Here is an 18,384-nt window from a genome sequence, read left to right as displayed (position 1 = left end):
TGAATCTATAAAGATATTATTAAAAAAAAAAGATTTTATTTTTATCCTTAATACATTATTTTAGTTGGGCAGTCTCTAAACATTCTAAAACCACAAACTGTTATTTTTTAAAACTTTGCCACAATTAGCAGTAGCTGAAGCAAAGCTGCTTTTCTTGGCATAATGGAAGAGACAGAAGTCATGACACCCTAAAGAATAGAGCACATTTCTAGACATTGGGCTCAGTGGGGAAAGAAGCTCTGGAGAGAGACTGCACTACTCTAGCCACAGTACTCCAGCACTGTACAGATTACCAAAAGAATTTTATTTGAATTCTCTAAGATAATATATAACATCTAAACAAACTTAAAACAATGGAACTAACAAATGAACAATAACAACAAAAAGATTAACAATTATACCATTACATAATTGAAATCAACACATTTTAAACACATCTATTATAGCAGAATGTATTTTTATAGTATATTCAATAATTACTACTGAAATTGCATTTATTTAAGGAAAAAAAGCAAACCTTTTCCACATTTGAGTGAAATGCAATAGCCATTTCCAACCTATGTACTCTCTCTTCAGATGCTATTGTAAATTGTTTCCATACTCTATTCAGTCGAGGAAGCGTATCCCCAGATGATCGAGAAGTGCATCGCAAAGACTGGCACAACACAACTGTGGCCTGTAGCAACTGTCTTCCATAGTCATAAGTACTCTAAGAAAGAGACCGCAAACATGAAAGTTTAATAAAAGAATTCTGAAGAGGATAGGAAAGGTATGGAGGAGAACTGTACCTGCGTAGTCAAGTAACATCACTAAAAATCAATATTAAATGAATTCAGTGGCATTAATTAATTACTACAAACTATATGTGTATATAAATATTGAAGGGGAGGCAATACTTTTTAGTTTATAGTAAGTTTCTTGTAGGCTTCCCCCTATTACTCTCTTTTGCCCAACTCAGCCTGCTCAATTACACTCGTCTTAAAGAATATTGCTCACTAATTAATCAAAACAGGTGGGTGAAATTAGGTATTTTCGGTATAGGAAACCACACAACTGTCAAGTTTAGGTAAAATAAATTAAGGTAACTTTTTGCCACAAAAACAATTATCAATTATGAATTATTATACCAGCACTCGTGAGATGCAAAACCTGAGGTTTCTAATTTATTGATATGAACAATACTAACTTCTGTGAAAGAACAGTTGGACTGCCCAACAGAAAGCTACAATATTTACATAATTCAGAGGGAGCATACAGAACCTGTGTTCAGGGAAACATAAAGCCTCTCAAGTTTATGCAGGCTAGTTTTGATTACCAGTTGACATTTTCTTAATTCTGTGATGTTTCTAAAGTAACAAAACTAACCTTCTTGACTTGAAGGGTTAAGTTACATTATAATCATGCAGAAAGCAATTCAAACAGTGAGCTTGTAGAAAAGGAAGATAACCAGTTCTGCACCTGTGCAACATCAACAAATTTTCTATGCTTTTCCAGTAAAACTTTCGTTTCTTGAGCATCATCGCCCAATCTGATGTGGGTCTTAAGAAGAGCATCCAGAAGCTCACTTAGCCATTCTACAGCCTAAATGAAAACAAATAACCATTAAGATGGATACATAATTCTTTATTTATCATATCAAAGCATTCTATTTATAAAAAGAAAGGTTACTATCACATAATTAATCCCTTAATTGTAACCTATCTTTTTAACTGTGACAAGATACATGAATTAACAACCTCTCCCCCTCAATTTTTAAATATAAAAATAAGATCTACTAGAAGGAAGCAGTCTTTTAAAATTCGTATCACATGACTTACATTATTAGAAGATCATGTGTTTCTGCAATATAGATCCTTTGGGATCTCATTACAGATTTCTGGTGCTATATAAAATAATAAATTCCTTCTATATCTAGCTGAAACAATGTTCTCTGATCCCAACTACACAAAGATATTAAATTGTTTATGTGGCATTGAAAAAAACTTGTTTGTTAAAAACCAATATGTCACACCGGCCTTTATACTGGGAAATAACTGAAACCAAGTTGACAAAAATAATAGTAATCCCAAAATCTAGCTCAAGAGAGTCATTGATAAGACACGGCAAGTGAGAACAATAATCTAAATGGGAAAAAAAGTTTTATTACTGCAGCAGGATAAACTACAATCTGACTTAATGAATTTACTTTCTTTGGACCATGAAAAATGCTTTTTGGTTATAATTAAATGAAATTAATCTAAGGAAAGGTGACTGTATAATGTGGCTGGCTGATCGTACCTGGGCAGCATCTTCTTCACATTTAAACAACTGCACCATCTGGAGCATCTTTAACCTTCGCACATCAACCATGTCTTCACATCTAGTAAACCCAAACATAAATTAAGGACATCATTTGGTTTTGTTGATAACTATGGTAAGATCATCCCCAGCACACATGTTCACAGCCATGCTATACTGTATACAAAAATATTAACACTTAGTCCTACACTATGGAAATAGCAGCTATTTTTTGTTGTGTTGAGTTGTAGAATTCTACGTGTACCCATGGCTATGCTACATCAAAACCTCGGTATACGTGAATGATAATGAAAAATGAATTACAAACCTTCCTGAGGATAGCATGGATTCTGCAAAATATTGAAGCAAAGCATAAATGCAATAGTAATACTAAAACCCAAAGAAATCTCCATTGCCAACCAGCAATAAAGTAAAATGTAAACTTCTCAGAAACTTAGAGGATGATGTTCCAAATAAATTTTTAAAATTTAATATTGTCACTAGTATTCTAAGCAAAAAACAAAAACTCTATTGATGTTCTATTGATGTTCTTAAGGGGAAAAAAACTCCATCTCTGGTTTAGAGAAATACAATTCGGAGTATTTTAATTTTCTTAACGTTACTATGGCCTGCCTGGAAAACATACAGATTAAATTTTAAAGATAACTTGACCTAAAACTCAGCCATTCATTCACATGCAATTCCTTGCAGCCCCAAATAATAATAACAAGTTATCTATGAGACACTGAGTTCCACTAGTTAATGTCCTTAAAGAAAGCTTGTTAACAATACAGAAGTGGTTATCACAAGGCTATTTCTTTTTAGGATGATCCCCCAAGAAAGCCCATAACATAATGTTAAAGAGTAACTTGGTTAAAGTAATTCTACAACAGACTGGAGGAAATGACAAATATTTTTAAAATCTGAAACTAAAAGCAGTGTAAGAAACTAATGATGAAGATGATAATGATATCATAATCATATTCACATCCACATGTCAAGCACTGGAGAATGAGTTGGGAAAAATATAAGACATGGTCTCTACTACTGACATGCTCACCATTTTGGAAAATAGATTTTTTATCAAAAACAATGACAATGTCATGATAAATGCTATTATGGAGCTATGTGAAAGGTTTTAAAGGAGTGTGGATTAGCAAGTGACTAACTTGCCTTAGAAATCCAAAAATGCTTCCTAGATTAAGGATCTCTGAGTCATGAAGAGTAAGTAGAAATCTACTAGGTAGAAAATGAGGAAAAAGGCCTTCTACATCATGGATATATTAAACAGCATGAAGTATACCAGAAAATGAAAACAGTTGTGTGGATTTTATACAGAATAGGATGATGAACTGAAAGTTTTCACTGGATTTTGAGTGAGATCAAGCATCTATTACATTTGACAACTATGAAATTGATGGTGACAACAGTAAAAGCAAACTCAGTGAAATGATGAGGGTAGAAATCAGACTGAAGGGAGTTGAAAATTGACTGGAGGTAGTGACGAATTAGTCTGACTGTAGAAGAGACTTTCAAATCATTTATAAGGAAGAAGAACTCTAAAGGCAACAAAGGATTAAAGAGGAAGATGTATACATTTGTGCAATAAAAAAAAGGTTTTAAATCAAGTACAAGAGATAAGCATTAAATGAGGGAAAAGGATGAACGCAGAGAATGGGAGCTGATGGAGTGAAGAGAGAGGAGGGCCTTAGGAATCAGAGCCTACACGAAAGGACTGACTTTGGTAAGAGTAGAGTTATGACATCCTTTGGAGGAAGAATAAACAACTGAAATGAGTAAGTTTGCAGATAGGAGGGTAGGAATTAGAAGGAATTTCGGCCTCATAGTGACTTTCTCTGTGATATAGGAGAAGAGTTAAGGTTTGCTGATGACTTTAAAATTTCAATGTATACAAAAACATCATATAAACATGTTAAATTGTGCATACTTGCATAGACAATCTTATTTCTTTGCTGTGCAATATTCTGCAGTTGCTAGTGCAAATTTGTTTTTTAAAGATTATTTTAAATTCTTGGTTCTATATCAAATGAAACTAAATATCATCTTACCAAGAGTTTATTTTGTCTAATCCTTCAATAGCAAATATGGAAACAATGAATGTGTGACATTTCGTGAGTGAGAAGTTTAAATGAAGAAACAGATCAATTAACAGTAATCTAAACCAGAATTAACAGTAATCTAAACCAAATGAAAATGGAAAAGCAAAATTCTCCAAAAGGGTTTTCTTCAAGCAGAGAAGAAAGAGAAGAGTAAAAAGCTACACTGGGAATATGAATTATGAAGTTTCTGAATATAAATAAAATTTTTACTACAAAGTAAAAGTAGAAAAGATATCTATTAAGTGAATTGTCATTATCCATTAGTACAAATACATACAATAATAATAATATATATATATATATAAATCTACTACATACTAAGAGCTTTTTTGTATGTATAATATGAACTGTATAACTTTTATTTAATATTGTTCTCTTAGTAAAAATTAACATTAACAGTCAAACTTTGCCTTTGTTTCCTAAGCTGCATATCTTCCATCACTCCTTGTATGTGGTCCACGTTTTCTTTATTTTCAATGGTTACATCCTTTCCATAGGCCCAGGATGCCTGATTGGAGATCTGATCCAGAAGACCTTGACCTTTTTCACGCAAACCTTGCAATCCTACATCTAAAACAAAACAAAAGTTAGTAGATTTAATCTCTTACATAACTGAGATGCTTTTCTTCACTCAAATAAATCTTCTCAGCATATATTGCACTTGGATTTTCAAGAACAACAGCTTTGCACATTAAATGTCTTGGGATAGAATCCTCTGAACAATTCAAACACCAAAATGCCTTTAAATTTGGCTCAAACCTGAACTCTCTCATGTTAAATTTCTCCCTAAAGAGAATTTTCAAAATATGAATTCACAGATAATAATCTTTTATAAAAACTGAAAGTCTGAAGAAAGTGGGAGAATTTTCTATATTGACTGATAAGATTTTCAATATTTTTCCGTCTGCTTTTATGTAGTCCAACTTTTACGAGAACAAGGCAAATATTTTGTAATAGCAAAATTTTAAAGATGTTAAGCAAATATTCCTATCTTTTTGTCATTTTTAGGTTTGAAAATAGTTTGTATTTCATTCACTAGGCCTTCAAAAGCAAAAAAAAAAACAAAAAACATAAAAGTCTTGCAAGACTTTAAAGCTCTCAAGCAATGTATTACCAATATTTTTTTAAAAAAACAATGAAAATTAAAAGCAGAGGTATCATCTCCAACTTAGACACCACAGGAAGCAACATTTAGGCTATGTTTAAAACATCCCAAATCCACTATGTATATATAGGAGTTATTGTTTTCTTTTAAAGGAAAAGTGTGGCTCCAAAAAACTAATGCCATTTTAAAATAAATTTCATAGAATACGGGCAGGGAATCATGAGCCAATGTTTAATTGGTACAGAGTTGATGTTTGGGGTGATAGAAAACTTTTGGTAATAGATGGTGGTGATGGTATAACAACATTATAAATGTAATTAACACCATTCCTCCTTAGAGTTCTCCTTCCTCACAATATAACTGACTTATCTATTTGAAAGTGGTTAAAACGGTAAAATTTAGATTGTATATATGTTACCAGAATAAAATTTTTAAAAACTATAGAACTGTACAACACAGAGAACCCTAATATAAGCAATGGCCCACAGTATAATTATAACATTGTTTTTATCAACTGTAACAACAGTAATGCACTAATGTAAAGTGTTCATAGGGACAACTCTGTGTTTGAGGGGGAAATGCTTTTCTACATGCTTTTTCTACAAACCTATAACTTCTCTAACTAAAAATTAAAATATTTCATTTGGCATAATAAATACTAAATATTACGTATATGATCTGTTAAAAGTACAAAGGCTGCAAATTGCCAATTCAAATAAGATTTTTCAAGCCAATTTCCTCAATTTCTTCTCAATAACTTTGGTTCAATCACATATCTACTTTCTATTTATCTTCTACCTTCCAAGTTTTTCTCCATTCTGCTTTGCCCTCCCATTCCCTCTCGACAACCTCCCTCCTCATTTTCACATCTACTATCAATCTTTCCAGTCATTACCTAGAGAAGTTCAGTGTATTCCAACCCTAGAAATATTAAAAAGGCTTCACTTTTGAGTGTCAGAACTCACTTAATGAAACTGGACAATCCTTCCCTTGGAGTATATGTAACCTCAGCAATATTTCCAGTTTGGGGAAACAAATGCACAGAATCAAACCAATTATTTTTCACAAGGTTAGAATATAGCAACAACATTGCATAAAACACATTTTTGATCATAGAGGGTTTATCACAGAACACGTCACAGCTAATTATAGTTTACGCATGCACTACAAATAACTGTTTATAATATATGCAAGACATAGCACCTGAAGATATAGCTGAGTAAACAAGAAAGGCTAGAGGCCCAGTGAAGGGAGGTGTGACGGACCAACAATGAATGATGGACCAAAAATACCATTTTTAGCATAAACTATATCCACACAAAGGAATAAAATCTTTTAGGTTATTTTTTTCAAAGTTCCCTGTAAGTAATTATAATTAGTTCAGTGTGAGTTGACTTATTAATAATTGTCTAACAATAGTTTTATTTTTTAAAAAACACAACCCTTAGGTTTCAGCATTTTTAAAATCTGCTTACCAACACTTTTCAGCTTCTCTTCAAGCAGTTTTAAAGTTTGCTGAATCGATGCTCCATCAGCTGGTGCTACATCTACGCACAACATCCCTAATAAGCCATCCAACTGCTGAGACAACTAAAGCAGAGGGACACCAAAGAGATATAACCCTGATGTAATCAGCATCTAAAGTGTTTAATGATCAGTGAGGTTTATATCTAATGAGGTTATTACAATTGTACTTGAAAAGACTAGGCTGTTAAAAGACAAGGACAAATAATTAGAATACATGTTATCTGAAAGACAGAAGGCACAGATACATGCAGCAGGAAGACAAAGAAGTGTGTCCAGGTCAGCAGAATGTAGAAAATTATTGAAACTTCCATTTCAATCTATGTTATAAAACAGAAACACTGAGAAACAGTCAAATAAAATACATATACTAGATTGGGACACACTATTTAGAAAATAAAAGATCTAAGTGCATGCAGAATTACTTAAAAGTAAAAAATTAAAAAGACTTAAGAAATTTTATCTCATTTCCCCCACCAGTAAATTCTTTTATTTTTCTAGAAAAATAATTAGGAGGCATGCAAACCTGTAAAAATTATGTGTAGATATGTGTTCAGATAATTTGAAGAATAGAAAAGCAATAAGAATAGATACTTACATCTTGGGCAACACCATGAAATTCAAGAGCTGCTTGTAAGAGATTTTGCCTAAATTCCAGCTGACTCGCCTGTCGATAACAAACGTCACTAAGTTGTTGCTGCAGTGACTTCAGTTCCACAAGATCTTCTTCATCCCCAGCATTCAAGAGCGCTGCAATTTGCTGATTAAGCTCCACATACACTGCAAACCATTCCTGTAATTGAGAAATTGCAAAATAAATTAAAGATCAATTAGTTCCTGGAGAAATATGTTTTATATTTTCTCCAGATAAATTTTAACATTAAGGAAAATTTTTCTAAGGCAAAATTATTAAAATTAAGGTAGAAAGTCCCCAAACCCCTCCACTGTGATCCCCGGAATCAATGCCTGCCTCCTATAGCAGTCTCCTATCTCCTCGTCCTGACCTCTTAATGTCCCTTTCTCTTTCTTGCTCTAAGTGAAACCTGCCCACCCTCAGAGTAAACAGCTACCTCTGCAGCCCTTTCAAGTGACTGCTGTTTTTGCCTTGGGATGTGGAGTGAGGTGATATCTCCTCATTCTTCACTACTTCCAGGCCATTTCTATTTCTCTCAAAACCTCCATCTCCTTTAAAATATGTACTATCAGATTGTGTCCTTCCAACCTTTCCCACTGCACCCCCTCATCCACTGACAAGCTTAGCAATGGCTTGCTGTCTTCCTCTCAGTGAGCCTACTTATGGTGACGATACTACTCTGAACTTGCAGTTCCTTGACTTCCTCCCAACTCTCTTGTCCTCATCCCCTTCAGCTACATACTCCAACGGCCACAAAATCTCACTGCTCTCATATACTATTACACCTGCTCTAAAATCTCAATTTCAAGATGCCATTCTCTGATCACTATGCTCCTGACTCTCCAATTCACATCCTATAGTAACTTAGTCCTACAACCCCATGCGGTCCACCAATACACTGACAGTTTTACGGTCCAGTACTCTGGACCCTCATGTCATTTCCATCCCTAGTATATAATCACCTTCAGCATACACTCCATTCCCATGCCCTGCTCTCCTTCCTTCCATCAGATTCATCTGCCAAAATCTCAAACCTGGTTAAGCTCTTCTCAGCCTACCGTGTATGTACATGAACATGGGTAGGTAAAACAACTATGTGGATAGGTCTCTTTTTAAACTTATGACTATATGATCTCAAACGGGCCTTTGGCAGTCCTACTGCTAGTCAATTTACTTTCCCATTCTCATGATTATTCATGTTTTCTCACTCATTAAATCTCCAACACCCTTTACACCTCTTCACTCTCAAAGAACTCACTTCTTTTTTTAAAAAATATTTATTTCTCTCCCATTCCCCCCCTGCACCAGTTGTCTGTTCTCTGTGTCTATTTGCAGCGTGTTGTTCTTTGTCTGCTTCTGTTGTTGTCAGCAGCATGGAAATCTGTATTTATTTCTGTTGCATCATCTTGCTGTGTCAGCTCTCCGTGTGTGCGGTGCCATCCCTGGGCAGGCTGACCTTTCCTTTGCGCTGGGTGGCTCTCCTTATGGGGCACATTCCTTGCGTGTGGGGCTCCCCTATGCGGGGACAACCCTGCATGGAACAGCACTACTTGTGTGCATCAGCACTGCAGGTGGGCCAGCTCCACAAGGGTCAAGGAGGCCCGGGGTTTGAACTGTGGACCTCCCATGTGGTAGACAAAGCCCTAACCACTGGGCCAAGTCCGCTTCCCTCACTTCTTAATTCACTATGAAGCAACCTGAAGAGAACTCTCTCATCTTCCCACCAACAAATCTATGTCCTTACTTGCTTCTGTCGCCCTTGCTTTGCCCTACATACTATAATATTAGATGAATTATCCCTGCTTCTAAGGCCAACGCCTCCACTTGTACACTATATCCTACTGTCTCTTGCAAATACAAGGCCTGGCTCTTGCAATTATCTTCTCTCTTTCCCATCATCAATCCTTCCTTTCCAACTGAATTATTTATATCAACATACAAAAAAGATGTAATATATTAAAAAAAAACAATCTATACTTAATTTATACATTTTACTATATAAATTAAATCTCAATTTAAAATATTTTTTAAAAATCAAACAACCTTAAACAAGTTCTCTATACTCACCACTCTTTTTACTAATTTCTCATTCTATTTTTTTTTTTCCTTGAGGTACCAGGGCTGGGATGGAACCCAGGACCTCATATGTGGAAAGCCAGTGCTTAACACTCAACCACTGAGTGCTCAACACTCCCTCCCATTTTCTTTTCTTTTCTTTTTTTAAGATTTTATTTATTTCTCTCCCTCCCCACCCCGTTGTCTGCTCTCTGTGTCCATTCACTGTGTTTTCTTCTGTGTCTGCTTGTATTCTCATCAGGCGGCACTGGGATCTGTGTCTCTTTTTTGTTGTGTCATCTTGCTGTGTCAGCTCTCCATTTCTGCGGCACCACTTCTGGGCGGGCTGTGGTTTCACGCTGGGCGGCATTCCTTGCACAGGGGCCGCTCCTTGCACAGGAGGGCACTCTTATGCGGGGGCATCCCTGCATGGGCCGGCATTCCTTATGCGCAGTAGCACTGCCCGTGGGCCAGCTCACCATATGAGCCAGGAGGCCCTGGGTATCAAACTCTTGGATCTCCTGTATGGTAGGTGGATGCTCTATCTGTTGAGCCACATCCACTTCTCCCATTTTCTTTTAAATCTACTCTAATTCAGACCTTGGCCTTCTTGCTCTTCTGAAATCATTCTTGTTAAGTTCTTAAAAAAAAAAAAAAGAAATTCAACCTTGCCAAATCCAATGGTCAATGCTCAGTCCTCATCTTACTGGGCCTCTCACATCATTTGACCTGAGAGACCACTTCCTCCTCCTTAAAACACCTTTTTTTTTCCCCCCTTCTGAGACCTAATAGCTCCTTTGTGGTTTCTTTTGCTGGCTTTCCTTCCTCTTCTGGTTTTCTAAATTTTTAAGTGACCCACAGTTAAGGCTTCCAGAGGCCCACTTGTCTTCTAAATCTATGCTCAATGGGCTTGGATGATTTTACCTAGTCCCTTGTCTTTAAATAGCATCTGTAGGCTGATAATTTCCAAATTCATATCCTCAACTCTGACTCCTCCCCTGAATCCCAGACACTGATATCCAACTGACTACCAGCCAACTTCATTTGAAATTTAAAACTTAGCCTGCCCCAAAAGAACTACTAATTCTCCATCCTCCCAACCTGCTTCTCCCCTATTTTCCCTATCATAATGGTTGCTAAGGTCAAAACCCTGATTTTCCTACCAGCGAGTTGGCTCATCTCATGAGTCTGAAAACTTCTCATTACTTCTACTGCCTCCTTTCTTTTGGTTTCCTTTCTTCCTACTTTATTGCAATAAAGTAGAGAATAGGAGAATACTCCCTATTCTCCACACAAAAGCCAGTGATCTTTCAAAAGCATAAATCAATTCTCTGCTCAAAAACTCCTCTAACAATATCCTGGAGCATTAAAAATAAACTTCAAGCTTCTTTGCATGGCCTAAAAAGACAATGCATGCTTCAGCCTGACTCCCTCTTGTAACTGTATTTTCTGTGACTCTCTACCTTGCCCACTGCATTCCAGCAACACCAACATTCTTACTGTCCCTTCACCACAGTATGGTCCCTGCCTCAAGGTATATCTATTGCTGATCCCTCTATCTGAATTGCCCTTTGCTTGGTTCCCTCCATTCACATCATTCAAGGTCTCTTGTCAACTCCTCAGAGAGGCCTTTCCTGACAGTCCTAGCTATTCTGGTTCCTAATTCCCAACTCCAATTCCATATTATAAAACAATGTATATATCTAAGTGCCTAGAACATGTGACACACAATATGTGCTCAATTAACATTTATCAAATAAATGAATGAAACATTTTATATTAGGATGGATAAAACATTGTAAGAGTTATTGACATTAAATTAAGTTGGTAACAGATACTGGCCTAAATCCAGCCTGCTCTTTTATCCTATACTGAAAACTTATGGACTCTTTTAATAAATGCAGTCTAATGTAGTAGAAAGAACATCAGATTTGAAAGACAGGCTCAGGGTCTATCTCTTTTTCTTACTAACTGTGATCTGCACCAAGTTACTAAATCTCTGAATCAGAGTCTTTCCCTACAGCAATGATTCTCAACTAGGGGTGATTTCATCCCGCAATATTTGCCAAAGTCTGGAGACATTTTTGGTTGTCACAACCAGGGGAGAGCTGCTACTACATCTAGAGGGTAGAAGGTATATGTGCTGCTAAATACCTTAAAAGGCATAGGATGGCCCCTACAACAAAGAATTTGACCCAAAATGTCAATAGTGCCAAAACTGATAAACTCTGCTCTATAGAATGGTGATAATATCTGTCCTACCTACTTTATCAACTGTTGTACAGACATTAAAATAATAGACATAAAATACTTCATAAAGTACATAACTATAAAGGTTAATGAAGACTGTTTGAAAGTAGAATATATTTCCTGAGAAAATTATCATTATACTCTTCTGAAATAGAAAGGGATTTAACTATCTTATATGTAGTTCTTTCAAATTGAATTAATGCTTCAAATATAAAAGGCTGAGTCTCTGAAGAAATAATAACTCTGAGTAAAAAGTAAACTAAAGGATGACAGTCCTAAGACAGTGTTTCTCACAATGAGAACTACCTGCATCAGATCACCTGGGGTACTTATTAAAAGATACCTAAGCTCCTGTCCTGACCTACTGAACCAGTCTCTGAGTAGGTTTCTGGAATATGCAAGTAATAAGCCCTTCAGATGAGTCTTATACCCATTAAGGGTTAAGAACCTACCATTCTGAAGCTTATTTCCTGCTGGCTTGAACTTGGAAAATGTAGGTCCTAGCAACTTTACCAGGAAAGGAAATACAATACGGAATAATATGTCTAACAAAATTAACACTTAAAATTAGAGATATTTATCTTAATGGTTGAGGCTGTCATAAAAAAATATGTCTCTCTGGGATGTGGAAAAAAGAAATCTGGCTATATATATATATATATGCATTTAAAATTAATCAAAATGCTTCTTCCTAGGAAACAGGGGAAAATAAAATGTGAGGAACCTCAAATAAAGAGGCTGCATTCAGTTCAATTATGGCTGTTATCTGGTCTACCTCTTTTGCATATTTAAATGTATGGAAAATGATGATTTTATTGCAAGATAAAAAAAAAATCAACACCCTGATTTGGGATTTGGATTAGGATGGTAGGTAAGAAATAACCTGAATGTTCACAAATTAGGATAGATGAAGTCCAGATTTACTTTGCAATTATATGTGAACTGGTAGTCATGCACAGTTGATAAAACAATGGGGATTTATACCAAGAAATCTCAACCTAATAGGAAAGATGGATTGCCAGTTCACTTAGGATAAAAGGTGATTACATTTATAACTGAATATATATTGGGGAGAAATGGGTTTTGACTCTTAATGTGATGTGTTCTGATACTATTAGACACAATACACCAGCACCTTCTTTGGAGACAGGAATTCAGTCCGGTGGGATGGGGACATACAGACAGAACGCTGAAGGTGCTTTAGAGACTTATGTTTCTATATATTCCTATCATGTGCTTTTTGCACTGTCCACTTACCCCCACCCAAAATATGAAATTCGGTTCCTAATTAAACTAAAATACTTTAAAATTTATTGTCAGCTACAATCACTTCCATATACCTTAAGATTTGTTTCTATTTTACTAAAACATTAAATAGTTTCTAATTCACACTCCTTGACAAAGAACTAAATGTTAGTAGGGTTTTCATTTTCTCTATATTAGTACTAGCCTAATAAATTTGAGTTTGTTTTTAGCTTTGTATCTGCATTATGCTTTTATGAGGAATCTAAAATTTAATACCTGAGAGACTGCTTTAATACAAAATGGCATTTAAAAATTTCTCCAAATTCTATCCTAATTAGTTATCAATATTCTAGAAATTTGCCATTATAATCTCATAAGACCTGAACAATTGCAAAAAACATTTGGAAATTTTTCCCAAAAAAATTATTGACTTTTATTTACAAAAAGGAAAAAATAGCTTTTAATAAAATATTAGAACATCTTACACATGATAAGCTAAAATATTCATCCAGCATCAAACAAGTTATACTCATGGTGACAACGCAGTGCCATCTATTGGTTAAAACGGTGCAATTGCTTTTAAACATTATAGAATGGAAAATTTCAAACATTCAAAAGTGTCCAAAAGAGTAAATGAAAGCCATGTACCACCCAGGTTAAATAATTATCACCTCATGATCAATCCCGTTTCATTTACTCCATCTCACCTGTGCCTCACTCCCAATTTTGAAACAAATCCCAGCAATCACATCATTTAAAGAAATTAAATTCATGATAAACCATCCATGATTCTTCTTTTTGGGGACCATGTCTATGAATGCAGACCTCAATACATGTGAGGTCTCAAGTATTAAGAGTATATGAATGAAAAAAAAATGCTGTATCTTAAGCATATCCATGAAATTTAATAACTTTCTTAGGGGATGGGAGATTTCAACTGAAAACCAAGATATCTGCGACTTAACTCTGGTCCAGCTACTTGATCAAAAAAATGCAGTCTCTCAGTTTCTTCAAATACAAAATAAGATGGTGGTATCAGACTGATCTACAAAGTTCCTTCCAATTCAAAAGTACTGTACTTTAATATTGGCTCCACATTGTAAATCTTAAGTATACGGAAGGGGCCATCCGTTAAGTAATGCAACCTTATAAATACAAGAAATACAAAACCAAACATCTAATCATAGGAATCTCTATGTATACCATTTGTAATTCCATATTACTTATATATAATATAAATTGTATTTTCAATTCCTTTGGTGAACTTTTATGCAATATGCATATGATGTCATTTCTAAGCACAATTATTCCTCTTGGCATTTTAAAAACATAATAAATTGTGATAAACTCTGTCTTTAGGGAAGTGAACGTGACTCAACTGATAGTGCATCCATCTACCATATGGAGGGTCCAGGGTTCGATCCCCTGGGCCTCCAGACCTATGTGGTAAGTCGGCCCACGCGCAGTGCTGCTACACTCAAGGAGTACTATGCCATGCAGGGGCACCCCCACATTGGGGTGCCCCACAAGCAAGGAGTGTGCTCCATAAGGAGAGCCACCCCATGTGAAAAAAGTACAGCCTGCCCAAGAACGGCACCGCACACACAGAGAACTGACACAGCAAGATGATGCAACAAAAAAGAGATGCAGTCTCCCAGTGCCACTAGATAATGCAAATGGATACAGAATAACACACAGCGAACGGACACAGAGAGCAGACAATTGAGGGAAGGGGAGAGAAATAAATAAAATAAATCTTAAAAAAAAAAAAAAATTGTCTTCAGGATTCTAATGTGCCCTCTACTTTTAAAAGGACTTCTGGGATTCTTTCATAACTAAATCATCTTAAATGAGGCCTAGAATATTTTACAGCAAATGCTGTTTTCAAGAAGTGAAGAGTGGGACAATTTACAGAATATAGATATATTACAGAAACATGGTTCAGAACAACCTATGGGGCTCAAAGAAATAACAATCCATATAAAAAATATGAATAATGTTATTTTACAAGTATAAGAGAAGTCTAAGATTATAACACCAGCAGCAGTAAGTTTTAGTCTAAAAAAGAATAATTATTTTGGCACCTGTGAAATGCACGGACCATACAGATTTTCAAATTATGGGATTTCATTTTTAAGTTTCTTGAAAGAACTGGGCAAATTGCAAGGTTTTCATATGTACTGTAATAGTGGTTTGAAACTGTATGTACCCCAGAAAAACATATTCTTAAAGTGAATACATTCCAGTGGGTGTGAGCATATTTTATAAGATTACTTCAGTTAAGGTGTGTCCCAACCAAGATGGGTCTTAATTCTATTGCTGGAGTTGTTTTTAAGAGAAATGAGATTCAGATAAAGAGAGAGAAAGCCATGGAAGCAAGAAACTGAAATGAATGAAACATGTAAGAGAAGGAAGAATCCAGGAGACACTGCCATGTGCCTTGCCGTGTGACAGAGGAGATAAGGATTGCTGGTAGCCAGTTTTTGGGAAGAAAGCATTGCCTGATGACACCTTGATTTGGATATTTTCCTGGCCTCAAAACCATGAGCAAATAAATTCTCATTGTTTAAGCTGAGCCACTTTACAGTATTTGTTTTAAGAAGTCCTGAGAGTGTAAACTACAATGTAAACCATTATCCATGTGGTGCAGCAGTGCTCCAAAATATATTCATGATGATGAAAGAGGTTGTTGATGTGGGAGGAGTGGGTGAGGGGGTTGGGGGGGGTATATAGGGACTTCATATTTTTTTAATGTAACATTAAAAAAAAAAAAAGGACAAAAACAAAAACAAAAAAAGAAAGGTAGGAAGGGAGCAGATGTGGCTCAAGCAGATGAGCACCTGCTTCCCATCTGGGAGGTCCCAGGTTCAGTCCCCAGTACCTCCTATAAAACAAAAACAAAAAAAGTCAACTCAGGGGAGCCAATGTGGCTCAGTAGTTGAGTACCAGCTTCCCACATATGGGATCCCAAGGTTTAATCCATGTTTTTTGATCCAGACCCAGGAACAACAAAAAAAAAAGAAGCCTAGGAAACTTAAACATGTACTATCTCCAAAAGATTCCAAATCTTGATATCTCCTATATAATACTCCCTTAGCTAGAGTACAACTCCTTTAGGATACAGTACATAGATTAACTGCTAATACCACTGATTTTTAAAGGTGATTTAGGGAATATTACAAAGAAAGCAATACTAACTAAGCATATTGTTAAAATATGTCTTCAATAAGGAGTAAATGACCCTTGCCCAATAATACAAATTTATTCCCAAGGAAAGTATATTAATTTTATTAATTTAAAATATACATTTACTAGTACTAGCCACCTTTTAATTACCATTTTGACTGGGGCAATTGGTGGAGAAATTGATCCATTAACTGGGTGGTCATTTTCTAAAGAATGAAGAATTAACTATAACTGGCAAGAGTTTACAAGTAACAGTTCTCTCCACATAACAAGTAGTTTAGCTGTTAAGTACTCCTGAAAAATATTTATTTAGAATCTGTCTATGGACTGCTTTATTGCCCAATTTCATTCCTGTGATTTGATTATCCCCTTCCCTCTTGCAAATTAAATTTGAACCCCTAAAAGAAAAGTCTGAAAAAATATTCTGCACTCATTCTCTGTCATTGGTGTTAAATGTATCAATTCTGGTATTACTCTCAGGCATTTATTTCTACTATTCCATCCCAATAAAGCAGGGAAGAGCCTCCCTCTGAGGACTTAATCATGGTTTCTGTCTCACAGTCTACAGATGAAGGCTCTATTTTTGTACAATCATTTTTTTTCTGTCACTGTAGCTTTTAAAATTTCACACAAATTGTGTTTCTACACAAATATGTAATTCAACTGTATTGGAGACAAAACCAAAACCAACCTTCTAATGAATATATACTAAGTGAGCAAAGTATATTTTATGGCCTCTAGACATTAGACATATTGTACTTTATGACCCTATACCACTTATCATTCAGTACCACATATACTACTAATTATGCATATATATAACACATTGTAACTTGCAGAGGAAAAAGCCTCTCACACTGTGCTGGCTCTCAATCTCTTCGTGCTTCTGTTGCAGGGCCTGGGAAGCCCGAATGGAGTCTCCAATCCCCCACTGGGCTCTTAATTGTTCTGATCCAGGTCCTTCAAGCCAGTTCACAACCTAAAAATTAATGTTGAGATTAAATTTTAAAATAATCAAAAGCTTTTCAAACTTTCATCCTAATTGCTTATCCTAACCAAATTCTCAAGAATTAATTTAAATTAATTCCTTAAATCCTGTTGCATAATAAATAGTATTCACTACCCACTGCCTATTGGAACTAAGGAGGCATTGTGTGACAAGACTTCCATACCTAAATTTGGAAGGATGTAAGCTGTGGCACATTAGACTTTCAGCTATGAGATAATCAGCCAGACTAAAAGAAATTTGGAATGTTCCTATAGAAGAGGATTAGAAATTAGCTTATAACATAACAGAATCAGAGAAGTAAAGGATTTAAAGTTACGAGGGACATCAGAAACGACATCAGTTAATTCCTTATCAAACATGTAAGAAAACTGAATTCCAGAGAGTAAGTGACTTGCCCAAGGTAATACAATTTATTAATGAAAAACTAAGACAAAAAGCTTTGTACCCTGACTCAGTCTAATGTTCTTTCCAAAGTATCAACAAAATTGAATGAATTAATTGGTAATATACAAAGTAAAAAGACTTTTTCTCACTTTGGAAAGAAAATTAAAATCTAACTATAGAATTATACTATTGCAATATACTCTGGGGGTCTTCTTAGGATCAACTAAACATTCAAACCCAGTAGAACACCAGAGTCCATCAGCACCAGTCTACTCAGAGGATTCAGGGGGGACCACAGCTTGCCAAGATGGCATTCCTCTTCTGCTGAGTCCCTGCAGCAGTCTAACAGTTCAGGTGGAAAAGGATGAGATCCAGACGGCGTGGACAAGGGAACTCTCATAAAACTCATGCCCTACAGGGGCCATGCCTGCTACAAGAACTCAAGGATGAACAAAGTTATGCCTTCCCATCATGTATAAATAGCTATTAATACTTACTTATTAAAATATTAATAGTTCTCCCAGTCCAGATACAGTTTAGGAATCAGGAGTAATTTTCACTATAAGCAATGATACCTTATAACATAGCTGACATT

At 35.6% G+C, this 18,384-nt stretch overlaps 1 protein-coding gene across 4 annotated transcripts in view; it reads right to left on the bottom strand.

The window, feature by feature from the left end:
* SESTD1 (SEC14 and spectrin domain containing 1) overlaps positions 1–18,384 on the bottom strand; it is a 129,576-nt gene that overhangs the window by 12,143 nt on the left and 99,049 nt on the right. For all 4 annotated transcript variants that reach the window (XM_004476862.5, XM_012518960.4, XM_058300569.2 and 1 more), the window contains 7 exons: positions 17,253–17,375; positions 7,625–7,819; positions 6,978–7,092; positions 4,808–4,967; positions 2,278–2,359; positions 1,459–1,581; positions 518–709 (listed from right to left, as the gene is read on the bottom strand). In XM_004476862.5, coding sequence (XP_004476919.1) covers positions 518–709; positions 1,459–1,581; positions 2,278–2,359; positions 4,808–4,967; positions 6,978–7,092; positions 7,625–7,819; positions 17,253–17,375 — 990 coding nt within the window. The remainder of the gene's footprint in view (positions 1–517; positions 710–1,458; positions 1,582–2,277; positions 2,360–4,807; positions 4,968–6,977; positions 7,093–7,624; positions 7,820–17,252; positions 17,376–18,384) is intronic.

This window comes from Dasypus novemcinctus, chromosome 7 (assembly GCF_030445035.2).
Source record: "Dasypus novemcinctus isolate mDasNov1 chromosome 7, mDasNov1.1.hap2, whole genome shotgun sequence".
Classification (NCBI taxonomy): Eukaryota; Metazoa; Chordata; class Mammalia; order Cingulata; family Dasypodidae; genus Dasypus; species Dasypus novemcinctus.
The sequence above is the reverse complement of the archived record's forward strand: the minus strand, read 5'-3'. Positions and strand labels throughout refer to the sequence as shown.